General features: G+C 44.9%; 1 protein-coding gene across 1 annotated transcript; it reads right to left on the reverse strand.

Moving 5' to 3' along the window:
• Positions 1–3,656: 3,656 nt before the first annotated feature.
• Positions 3,657–11,604, reverse strand: LOC138427221 (pregnancy-associated glycoprotein 1-like). The gene is made up of 9 exons (XM_069566592.2): positions 11,552–11,604; positions 10,333–10,483; positions 9,240–9,357; positions 9,023–9,141; positions 8,135–8,328; positions 7,103–7,219; positions 5,668–5,809; positions 5,488–5,580; positions 3,657–3,803 (listed from the first exon to the last, which is right to left on the reverse strand). The coding sequence occupies exons 1-9, from the start codon at positions 11,602–11,604 to the stop codon at positions 3,657–3,659; spliced, it is 1,134 nt and encodes a 377-aa protein (XP_069422693.2).
• Between the last annotated feature and the right edge of the window lie 533 nt (positions 11,605–12,137).

The raw sequence follows: 12,137 nt of genomic DNA on the forward strand, positions 1-12,137 counted from the left end.
CACAGGTATTTGTAAGGTCTCCTCAGACAGTCATTTTGCTTTTTTGCATTTCTTTTCCATGGGGATGATCTTGATCCCTGTCTCCTGTACAAGGTCACAAACTTCCGTCCATAGTTCATCAGGCACTCTGTCTATCAGATCTAACCCCTTAAATCTATTTCTCACTTCCACTGTATAGTCCTCAAATTGTTGTTGCTGTTTTTATTTTTTGGTTGTTGTTGTTGTTCCATACCCACTGGGATTGGTGGGTGGTAATCTGGTACTATCGCTTAGGCAGAAACAATCAATATTCAGGCTTCAATTGAAGAAAGTAAGGAAAACCACTAGACCATTAAGCTATGACCTAAATCAAACCCCTTATGATTATACAGTGGAGATGAAAATAGATTCAAGGGATTAGATCTGGTAGCCTGAAGAACTATGGATGGAGGTTTATAACATAGTACAGGAAGTGGTGACCAAAACCATCCCCAAGAAAAACAAATGTGAGAAGGCAAAGTGGTTGCCTGAGGAGGCCTTGAAAACAGCTGCAAAAATAAGAGAAGTGAATACAAATAAGAAAAGGAAAGATATACCCAATGAAATGCAGAATTCCAGAGAATAGCAAGAAGAGATAAGAAAGTCTTAGTAGGTGAAAAGTGCAAGAATTAGAGGAAAATAATAAATTGTAAATAGTATAGATCACTTCAGGAAAATTGGAGATACCATAGGAATACTTAATGGAAAGATGGGCACAATAAAGGACAGAAAACTCAAAGACATAACAGAAGCAGATGAGATTAAGAAGAGGTAACAAGGATGCACAGAAGAACTGCACAAAAATGGTCATAATGACCCGGATAGAGATGACGTTGGGGTCACTTATGTAGAGCCAGCTATACTAGAACATGAAGTCAAGTGGGCCTCAGGAAGCACCACTACAAGCAAAGCTAGTGGAGGTGATGGAATTCCATCTGAGCTGTTTAAAACATTGTAAAGAATGAGGTTGTAACAGTGCTGCATTCAATATGGCACCAAATTTGGAAAACTCAGCAATGGCCACAGTGCTGGAAAAGGTCAGTTTTCATTCCAATCCAAAAGAAAGGCAATTCCAAAGAATGTTTAACCTATCATGCAGTTGTGCTCATCTCACATGCTAGCAAGATAATGCTCAAAATCCTTCAAGCTAAGCTTTACAGTACATGAACTGAGAACTTCCAGATGTACAAACTGGTTTGAGGAACCAGAGATCAAATTGCCAACATCCATTGGACCATAGAAAAACCAAGGGGATTCCAGTAAATCATCTGCATCTGCTTCACTGACAGTATAAAGCCTTTCACTGTGCAGACCACAACAAACTGTGGAAAATTTTTAAGAGAATGGGAGTAGCAGATCACGTTACCTGTCTCCTGAAAGTCTGTATGTAGGTCAAAAAGGGGCAGTTAGAATCAGACATGGAACTACTAAAAGATTTACAATTGGGAAAGGAGCATGACAAGGTATACATTGTTATTCTGGTTATTGAACTTGTACATAGGAAAGATCATTCAATATGCTGGACTGCATAAATCTCAAGATGGAATCAAGATTGCTGGGAGAAATATCAACATCCACAGATATGAAAATGACACTACCCTAATAGCACAAAGCAAAGAACTAAAGACCAATTAGTAAGGATCGGGGATGAAAAAAAGTTGGCTTAAACTCAACATTCAAAAAACTATTCACAAAAAGATACTCAACATTCACGGCATCCAGTCCCACAACTTCATGGCATATAGATGATGGAAAAGTGGAAATAGTGGCAAATTTTATTTTCTTGGACATCAAAATTACTATGGACCTTGACTGCAGCCACAATATTAAGACACTTGCTCCTTGGAAGGAAGAAATACTATGAAAATTCTGTGCTGCTGCTGCTGCTGCTGCTAAGTTTCTTCAGTCATGTCCAACTCTGTGCCACCCCATAGCCAGCCCACCATAGCCAGCCCACCAGGCTCTGCCGTCCCTGGGATTCTCCAGGCAAGAACACTGGAGTGGGTTGCCATTTCTTTCTCCATTGCGTGAAAGTGAAAAGTGAAAGTGAAGTCGCTCAGTCGCGTCCGACTCATAGCGACCCCATGAACGGCAGCCTACCAGGCGGCTCCATCCATGGGATTTTCTAGGCAAGAGTACTGGAGTGGCTTGCATTGCCTTCTTTGATGAAAAACCTGTACAGTGTATTAAAAAGCAGATTCTCACTTTGCTACAAAGGTCTGTAGTGTCAAAGCTATGATTTTTCCAGTAATCATGTACAGATGTGAGATCTGGACCATACAAAGGATGAATGCCAAAGAAGTGAGCTTTTGAATTGTGGTGCTTGAGAAGATTCTTGAGAGTCGCTTACACAACAAGGAGATCACACCAGTCAATCTGAAAGGAAATCAACTTCTGACCCCTGCTGTCTTAGCTGAGGCATCTACTGAGGGACTCCAGGAGGAAAGAACGGATGCTTCCACTGGAAAAGTGCCTAACCATGGCAGCTCCAAGCAAATAGTTTGTAGCTCCACCCCTGGAGGAAGCCCAGAAAAGCTGAGGGCTCTCTGTAGCCTGGGTCCCCCGATACATGTGTTGCATTCTCCCCAGCAGCATTGGAGGCAAAGGAAGGGGCATTCTTGGCCCTGGAGGAGGAGGATGGCTCAGGGATGCACTGGGACCACCACTTACCAAGTAGGCCTGGAAAGGAAAGAACAGGCATATATGGCAGAGAGCTGGTTACTGGGGTGTGGGAACAAGAGGGAACCAGCTCTGCATGAAGTACCTCACTCAAAAACCCCTGGAAGAGAAGTCCAGTGATAAGATCATCTGAGATAGGATGAAGAGAGTCTATTTCATTACCCCTTATAGTTCCTATGAATGAGGATATGGTGGAGTTGGTGGGTCATCACAAACTCTTGCATGGCCTAGACCATCTGCCAGTTGCTTTCCTTGGGGCTGCCTAGCCCCAGCTTCAGTCATGTAGTTATGGAGGAAATTGACAATCATGTGTGCTGCTGAGTCCTGGCCAATGACCATGTAAAACCAATCATAGCACCCCATGGCCCTGCCACGTTGGTTGATCTAGGGCTGTACAGGTGAACTGAGGTGAATCATTCAGGGAACACCCTTGAACTCTAATGGCTCCAAGCTTCTTTCCTTAGTAGGAGATGCCTTCAGGATATAAAACCCTAGGACAGGTAGCTTGACTCCCTCACTAGGTGTAGAAGCCTTAAGGAAGAAAGTTGTCAGGCTAAGACCATCAAAAAAGAGGGAAGAGAAAGACCGAGGTTGAGAAAGAGAGAACTGATGACTTCTGATTTCTTGGGTCAAGTCACTGAGATCTTTGTATTTGCTCTGATTCTTGTGTCCTGGATTCCCAGAATCATTTCAATGAGTCTCCCTTTTCCTTGAAGCCAGTTGGAGTAGGGTACCTCCCAATTTTGTTTCAGACGTGGTTCTAGATCTTTCACCCCGGACACAAACAGAGGCAACCATTTATTTCAGTACAATTAAGAGTGAAACCCTTTATTCTTTATTGAGAATAGGGTCTGCAGACCACCAAACACAGTTCACCAGTCTCCTGGGCAGGAGTGCCCAAGATGTGAGTGAGTGTGTGTCAGAAGCAGCCTTACTGATTCCCGAACCACTCCAAGAATTTACACTGCCCTTGCCAGGCCAATCCTGTCATTTCCTCGATCATAGACTGAGAAATACAGCCTCAGGAAGATGTCACCCAGGATCCAGGTCTCTATAGGTGGACTCACAGCGATCTCTTCAAAGATGAAATAACAGCCTCTATAATTCTGAGGGAGTCAGAGAGACATATCACTCAGCATGAGCCCTTACCAGTGACTCTCCCCAACACCCAGACCCAGCAAAATACTTTGTTTTATTTCCCTCTTTTGGTAAGTGTCAAGGGGTTTTCTCATGAGCAGGGGCTATGAGAGTTCATCCAAAACCAAAGAAGGCCAAGACATGAGGTTGCCATGAGGAAAGGTGTGGGGGAGGAGAGAGCTGGGAGTGGGGAAACAGAGGAATGAAAAACAACAAAGTCTTACTGTAGAGCATAAGGGATTATATTAAATATTCAGTGATAAATCACATGAAAAAGAATAAGAAAATATATATTTTTTATGTGTATAACTGAGTCACATTGCTGTGCAACAGAACTTAATGCAACACTGAAGATTAGCCACACTTCAATATAATTTTTTAGAAAAGAACAAGTGTGTCCATAGCTTTCCTCATTCCCAATTGCTTTCCTTCTGACTCCTGCTCCTTATTTTCTCTGCAGAGAATGCTGGTTCTCCTTTGGCAACCCCACAATCCATACTTTTTTAAAAAACTTTATTTTGTATTTGAGTATAGCTGATTAACAATAATCTGAATTTCAGGTGGACAGTAAAGGGACTCAATCATATGTATTCAAGTATCCTGGTCCCAAAGACACCCCTCCCATCCAGGATAACTGAGCAGATTTCCCTGTGCTACACAGTAACTCATTGTTGGTTATCCATATTAAATAGAGCAGTGCCCACAACACTTTCTTGAAGACTTAACTCAGGAACGCTGTTAAGCCTCCTTCAGCCCACAGTCACCCTCTTTGACCACTCCAGGCTTGGTTGGGTAACGTACTCTGGTTCCCCATCCCCACTGGTCAGTCCATAGCCCTCATCACCCATCGTAAGTCCCTGGTGCCCCAGTGCAGACTACCCTGGGATTCCATTTGGATGGAATCCCGTGTAGTTTTGCCTAGAACCAAGCAACCCTCCATAAGGCTTAATGAGTTTGTGGTTTTAGAATTCCTGAAATTCCCTCTTTTCCTCAGAGCCTTCTTTGAGCCCACCAGCCTGCTCTGAACTCCCGCTGGGAGCTGACATGAAGCCTCCACCCACTGCCGGGGCTGAGCAGTCGCTGTGCACCCTTTATTCATATTAGCATCCAACCTCCCCACAGAGGGGTTGAGTACAGCAACTCACAAAGGAGGCACCTGGCGGGAGCAAGGGAAAGATGCAGCCGAGAACTAGGCTGACCAAGTAATTTATCATCCAAACCAGGAAAACTGTGAAAAGGGAAGGGAGACTGTTAACTTATGCTGGAACATCATACTGGGACTGTCCCCACCATTTTCCTTGTAACATGGCCTATTTCAGGGACTGCTAGTGCTGAATTTCATGTTCATGTACCTACAGGTTCAGATGGAATTGAAGTTCTTTGAGGACTGAGGACCTTAGTGTTCCCCTCTCCCTGACCCCCACCATTCCATATGGTGTGGCCTCTACACATTTATTTCAGGAAAGTCAGTGTCTCACACGGCCCTTTATTCTCAAATGATTGGTTTTGTGGGAGGCACTGGCCCAGCCACACAGCTCAGCAGCATCTGCAATGGTATGACATGGCCTCCAGAGGGCGCCCTCCTCCCTGCAGCAGCCCAAGGGTTCCTGCATGCTCCAGTTTGAGAACCAACCCTCAGCACTGTCCCCTCACCTTGAGGATGTAGGCTCGAGCTGGTACTGGGTAGTTGATACCGTTAATGGTGAAAATAATAGAAGGCAGGTCCACAAAACATGAAACGTAGTGCTGTTAGAGAGAGAGGGTGAGAGGTTGACCCTGGAGATCCTTGTTGTATGTGGAGACTGGGAGTGACCCTGGGGCATGACCCTTCACCTTGGAACCCCATGGTGTGGCGCCGATGAGCTTCCGTATGTTATCGACCAGTGTTCTTGGGCCTTTGATCACTGATACCCCGGTGTCAACAACGGCCTCGCAGCCACCAGAACAAGCAATAACCTTTCTTCTCATGGAGATGCTGAGAGACAAAGGAAGAAAGTGGGTATCAAGGTCACTCTGAGTCTCCCCAGAGTTGTCCCCTTCCTGACTGTCTCCTAAACAGCCCTTTGTCTCTTGGCCTCTTTTCCTTTGCTCTTGACAAATCACCTTTCTTGACATCCTCGAATACTGTATGAATACACTAGGTTCTTTTGTACCCTGACAAGATCTTTTGTACCTTGCCTCCCTTAAGTGCCTGGCACCCAGTGGATACCCAATGCTTGTCTGTTCAATGAGTGAATGAAGACTGAGAAAACAATAAGAAACCTCCAGAGAGCTGTATCTGATGGGGAAAAATAACAAGTTACACACACAGAGTGAAGATGGAGATTCGCAAGGGCAGCAGATTCTCATAGTGGTGGGAGAGAGGGACTCCTCTGGGAGAAGGTGTCTGCCAGCACTGCTCCTACAACTAGCTCAGACCCTGAGACCCTGGCAAGGAAATACATGACTAGCCAACAGAAACTCCAAAGGACAGGTCAGCTTTTATCTGAGGGTATGACAGAATCCTATCAATTATGCCTCTTGTCCTCAGGTCACTGCTGTATCCCACCTTCCTGATTCTCTGTTATAGCCTCTGTCCCACTGTGTGCCCAAGAATATGGGGTGTCCTTTGTATTAGTTGCTTTCACATCTTAAGACTGCAGCCAACCTCTCTCCATTGCTGGGTAGCTCCTCCCTAAAAAGACCAGTTTTCCCCATTTTCTCAGGACTGCTCCTGTTTTTAAAATGGCGTTAGCTGTACTGAGAACTTCCTATGTCCTAGGTAGCCCTGGAGATTCGCTCATCTTATCATAACTCTGTTCAGGCTGGAGAAATTCTCCCTGATCCTCTATTCACCACACTGTAGAATCCTTTAACCATGCTCCCCACCTCAAAGGGCAGTGGGTGCAGCATTGTCCCAGCTGCAAAGACCTCTCTGATGCCTTTTAGGACCCTGGTCCAAGCCATGCTCAGAAGGCCTGGGGATTAAGAACCTATGGGTTGTTTGTGTATCTATGTGCTTTGTGTTTGTTTTTATGTGTTGATTGAACTGAACTGATATGTGTCTCTGTGTGTGCTTGTGTGTCTCTGACTAGCTATGCATGTTTTTATGTGTTGCTGGGTATGTTTATATGTGGCTGCTTGTGTGTTTTCATGTTTGTCTGTGTTGTTGTGAGTAGTGTATATCTGTGTGATTGTGTGTTTGAGAATGCATTTGTGTGTGTCTGCCTGTGTCCATGAACAGTAGTGGGAACATCACTTGGACTGACCCTCAGAAGGAGAGGCTTACCTGTCCATGTGTACCATCCAGTCACCTGCTTGGATCAATGGTACCCAGTTGAGCTCTCCCTTGTAGTAGCGGTGGTCCACCCCACCAAACATCACCACACTCCCCTCCTGCTTGTCTCTGTAGAGAGAAGTGATGGGGGGATCCTTGGAGGACAGTAACAACACTTTCTGAGAGCTGTGCTTGTCCACCCATCAAGGCCCTAATAAGGTCCCCATGTGCAGATGCAGAAATCGAGTCTAGGAGAGATTGAGATCCAGATTGAGGTCTGTTACTGGCTAATGAATGGCACAGAGGAGGTTAGAAGCTGAAGCACTTGGCAGGGCTCCACCCACTATGTCTTCTGAAGATGCCCTGGACCTCCAGCAACCTGAGTGTTCAGACACCTTCAGAGGACAGGGTGCTGAAGTGTTTTTGGCTTTCCCCTTGTCCACCTTGTCATTTTTCAGGAAAATCAAGGCCTGGGGGTTCTAAGGGTGTGGGTTCAGTCACCCAGCATTGGCTCCAATGGCATGTGACCTCTAACGTCAAAAGGTCTCCAAACTCAAAAGGGACCCCGCTTCTGCTCTCCCTTTCATGAAATGCCTCATATTTCTTGAACAACGTCCCATACTTTTGTGTCCCACACTTTCATTTATCACTGGGTCCTACAAATTGGGTAGCTGGTCCTGGGCTCCCAGTGAAATGAAAATGATAAAGGAAAGATATTCACCATCCTTCTCCTTCGTTCCTTATCAAATTCATAATCAAATCCTAATGCCTTTTCCTTGAACTTGTTTCCTGTTGCCTTCCATTAGCCTTCCTCCTCACTCACCCCCCTAGACCAAGTAACTGGTCTTGAGCCCAGGAGTAGGGTTCCAATAAACTTTTATTCCTAAAAGCCAGGGGTGAAGCCAGGTAGGGTCCTGGGTCCATAGTTATCCTGGGTTAGATTATCTCTCAGATACTTCTTATTTAAGTGTTGTGTAAATTTTTGTGAAACTGAAAGTATCTTGCAGCTAATTAGGAGAAAGAGATTGTCCATCTCAGACTTACTTGCTCAAGTAGAAGGCAAAAACAGGCTCAGAAATGGCACCTTCATTCTTCAGCTTGTCAAAGATGGGGATTGCTCCAGAAGAGGACATGTTGGGGTAGTTCAAGCCCAAGATGCCATCAAAAGTTATATCCTCAAACCCGTATTCCTCCATGCTTAGACCGAACGGCTGGTCAGTGCTTACAAGGTCCCCAATCTGTGGGAAAGAAAAGTGTTTCTATCTACAGATACATGAAGTGGGGGAAGCAGGCCATAGGTTCATTACACTCTCAAGGGTCCTCTAGAGTGAGAACTCATTCATCAGGCCCCTTGACTTCTCAGGTCCCCAGTTTCCCACTCTGGATACCTGAAGCACTTGACTGCCCCCAGGGTCCCCAGATCAGTTTTATCCTGTCCCCAAACACCCCACAGCAACTTCAATCCTGAAAAGCCAGCCTAATTCCACCTTATATGACATGTGTGCCCTCCTCAAGGCCCTTGCTGTCTGTACCTCAGTTTCCTCATATGTTTCATGACCTAATCAGAGTAACTGCTGTGTGGGGTTGTTGCAGGACTAAACCAGTTATCACCTGAAAGTGCCTGGAACAGTCTGTGAATATAAGAGTAGGTGCTTTTTTCCCCTCTTCTCGCTCCCAGCAAAATGATCCTTGAACTGCTCATGGGCAGAGGAGGTGCAAGTCCACACCTCAAACCACTCTCTGGGTGAGCTAATCTGTTTTCTCATGTGTCACCACAGGCATTGCTTCCCCAGAGACATGACCCTGTGGATAAGATGGCCAATATATATGGGAGTTAGGCTAGGAAGGGTCCTGGCAGGTGGTCTTGCATCTGTTTTGCCAAAAGTGGTCAGTCCATAGCCACTCCTGACTCAGCATATGTCACACTGTTACCCGAACTGTGTCATGAGCAACAACTCCTTTCATTCTCCCAGATTCGTAGGCGACGCTGAAGGTCTTATTGGTAATCCGGAAGGTAGAAGACAGACGATATCTGAACCTATTGTGTGTAGCTGGAGACACAAGAGATGAGTGTCATCAGGTGCCAAGGATGGAAACAGGGCAGCAGGGCAAGTGAAGGATGGTCTGGGTATGGGGTGTCTGTACTCACAATAGGCTGCAGTGGCGCAAAAGTCAGAGGCCATCCACAAGTCAGATGAGCCTGTGTCAAAGATAACCTGGAATTCCTGAGGGGGTGTTCCAATGGTGATGCTACCCATGTAGACCACCTACAGGGAGAAGGATGGAGTGGGTTAGTGCAGAAATGGCTACGCTCTATTCCCACACTGATGCCTCCCTCTGGGTGTCACATATTTCTTGAGATCACTTTCTAACCACCATGCAGTTCATAGACGTTGGTCACAGAGGTATCTGCATTTGATATATTTTCGCTATGCTACATTGTATGCAGGATATTGACTCTATGACCAGGCGTTGAAGTGGTACCTCCTGCATGGGAAGCCCAGAGACATAACCACTGTGCCTCCAGGACCACTGGGCACACAAGGAAGTCCTGGTGCCTTCATTTGAGAAGCTCTGTAGTCTCTTCAATCCCAGCCTTAGCACGCCCTTCTCCAGGAGGTCCTTCTTGTTCAACCCCAGCCACTCCCTCCAAACTCAGATCACATCCAATTAACACCACACAGGTGACCATTTCATTTTACATGTATTTACTCTTTGCCTATCTCTCAGGCTGGCATGAGCATTTTTGAAGACAAAATAAGCCCTTTGTCTAATCTGAAAACAGTAACCACAGTGATTCTTATGGCCATACAAGGGAATACAGGTTCAGTAACTTTTTACTGCTGTCTTTCTTGCATCTCAGAAAACTGAATTCCTCTACCTGAGGATTCACAATTGCTTTGCAGTTGGTTCTACCTTTTGAACAGAGATGGTTCACTCTTCATCTGTAACTGAGGGGCTCACTTAGTTCTGAAGGAACAATTGTCCTCAAACTAATGACACATGTTTGACACAGAAATGGATATTTACCTGCCACCTGGTAATTGCCAGGTCCAGTCACAAAAACAAACAGTTGTGGAGGAGAGTGCCTTCTCCTCTGGCCGGGGTCCCTATTTTCCAGTGTCTCGGCCTCCTGCAGGACCCCCAACCCCAACATCCCACCTGGCACCTCCAGATGAGCCCCAGTGCTAGGCTAGAGCACCAGGGGGCGCTGTGGAGCACCATCCTCCCGAAATACTCACATCCTTGATGTTTTTCAGCGGGTGAATAGTTAAATTTGAGCCACGAGAAGACATCTGGGACAGTCTATAAGCATGCTCCTTCAGGAAATTGTTCAGCATGTTTTTTCCCCTGAGGGTGTTTCTCATGGTCTTCACTCTCCTTAGAGGTATTCTTTCACCGAGCATTTGACAAAGAAAACAAACAAGACGCCACAATTAGCTGTCAGTGTTAAGGTATAACTGTCATTGTAATGGCCCTTTGTGTTTTCTAATCATTTTTATGAGGCATATTGTTATCAGAATTTTATGCATATACCATGGCAAAGACAGATTTGAATACAGGATCTGTTCTGCAGCTTTGGGTAAGCTGTATGACCATGTGGTGTCTCAGTCTCCCCTTCGGTATGGTGGAATGTAACAATACAAACCCTCCAGAAAGAATATCTTGGGGATAAGTGAAGTGATAGATATAAGGTACCTGATAGATAGGAAGTGTCAACAATGACAGCCATTAGCATTTATTTTGCCATCCCACTCATTCCTTCTCATAGAACCTCAAGGAATGAGATAGAAGGAGGACTATTATCATCTTTTAGAAGAGAGCAATTTGAAATGCAAGAGGTTTCTGAATTGGCTGTGGTCACACTGCTTGTCAGATATAAAACAGTGTATATAAAACAGTGTATCTTTCTCCAAGTTGAAAGAGAAGAGAGAGTTGAAAGAAGAATCTAAGATATAGGGAATGACTAAGGGAAATTCAGAGGCTTGAGAAGGAAGTAAGAGTCAAGTGAACAATTGAAAACAAACAACACAAAAAGAAAAACACTCCCAGTGACTTCAAAAGAGATGGAGAGACAAATGACAGTGATACAGAGATGCAGACATAGACATATACACACTGAAGTAGATAGGAAGAAAAGAGGACATGTTGAATAAAATGTAGAAATGCTATTCCACAGGACCACATCGACATCTTCATAGACTGTGCACTGAACAGTTGCAAGGAGTTGCATTTTCAATAGGTAATGACATGACTGGACCCCAAAATTTGTGCAACCCAACCAAAATCTTGGAATCCACATTTCCTATTGCAAGTTACTTATCAATAAGTAAGAGTGGAGCTTTAAGACTCTTAGGGAAATATTCCATTCCCTTCTAAACCTGATGGCTGGAAGAATAATCAGATGAAAAGAAAAATCCGAGAAAGGAATATGATGTGGCTTACAGTCCCCATACTTACTTGACTATGCACTCTGAGAAGGCCACCAGCCCAAGGAGCACAATCCACTTCATGCTTCTTTCCTGGCTCCAAGTATTCAGGGAACTTTGGGTTCTTAGCATGTAATGGTGACCAGGAGCCCCTAGTTATATATGATCTGACCTACCCGAGTTTTCCCCTTTAGGCCACTAAAAGATCTGAAAAAAACACAAAGGTCTCGATAAAATCTTTATCTTCATCAGTGTCCTTGGTGAGTAGCCTTTGAAGCTTCTCAGAATACAGAGAATTGAACTGTAATCTCTTCCTTGAAGCTTGGCTGGAAAATCAAACTGATCTGCATGGACATCTAAGAAGTTTGAGAACCCTGCCTACATGGAGAAAAAACTACTAAGAACATCATGAAAATGGATAGTAGGGGCTGCGCTCGACATTCTTGGTCTCATGTCATCTTCCTAGGCACTTCATGAGAAATGCATTGCTGTCTTCATTGAAGAGGAGATTGCTAGGAGGATAAATGGTCAAATGGCAAAGTGAAGACTTCAGGGACAGCTTAAGAACATACAACTGGCTTTAGGTAGTGGGTCTAATGGCAGACATCAGGGGCACC

The sequence above is a fragment of the Ovis canadensis genome, chromosome 21 (assembly GCF_042477335.2).
Source record: "Ovis canadensis isolate MfBH-ARS-UI-01 breed Bighorn chromosome 21, ARS-UI_OviCan_v2, whole genome shotgun sequence".
In the NCBI taxonomy this organism is placed as follows: domain Eukaryota; kingdom Metazoa; phylum Chordata; class Mammalia; order Artiodactyla; family Bovidae; genus Ovis; species Ovis canadensis.

What these genes read in the sequence shown, in the direction of transcription:
- LOC138427221 (XM_069566592.2), bottom strand. Translation starts at nt 11,604, where the DNA reads ATGAAGTGGATTGTGCTCCTTGGGCTGGTGGCCTTCTCAGAGTGCATA. An exon ending in TTCTCAGAGTGCATAGTCAA is followed by an intron (nt 10,484 to 11,551) that starts GTAAGTATGGGG and finishes GCTCGGTGAAAG; the next exon opens with AATACCTCTAAGGAGAGTGA. An exon ending in TTTGCCTTCTACTTGAGCAA is followed by an intron (nt 7,220 to 8,134) that starts GTAAGTCTGAGA and finishes TTCTCTCTACAG; the next exon opens with AGACAAGCAGGAGGGGAGTG.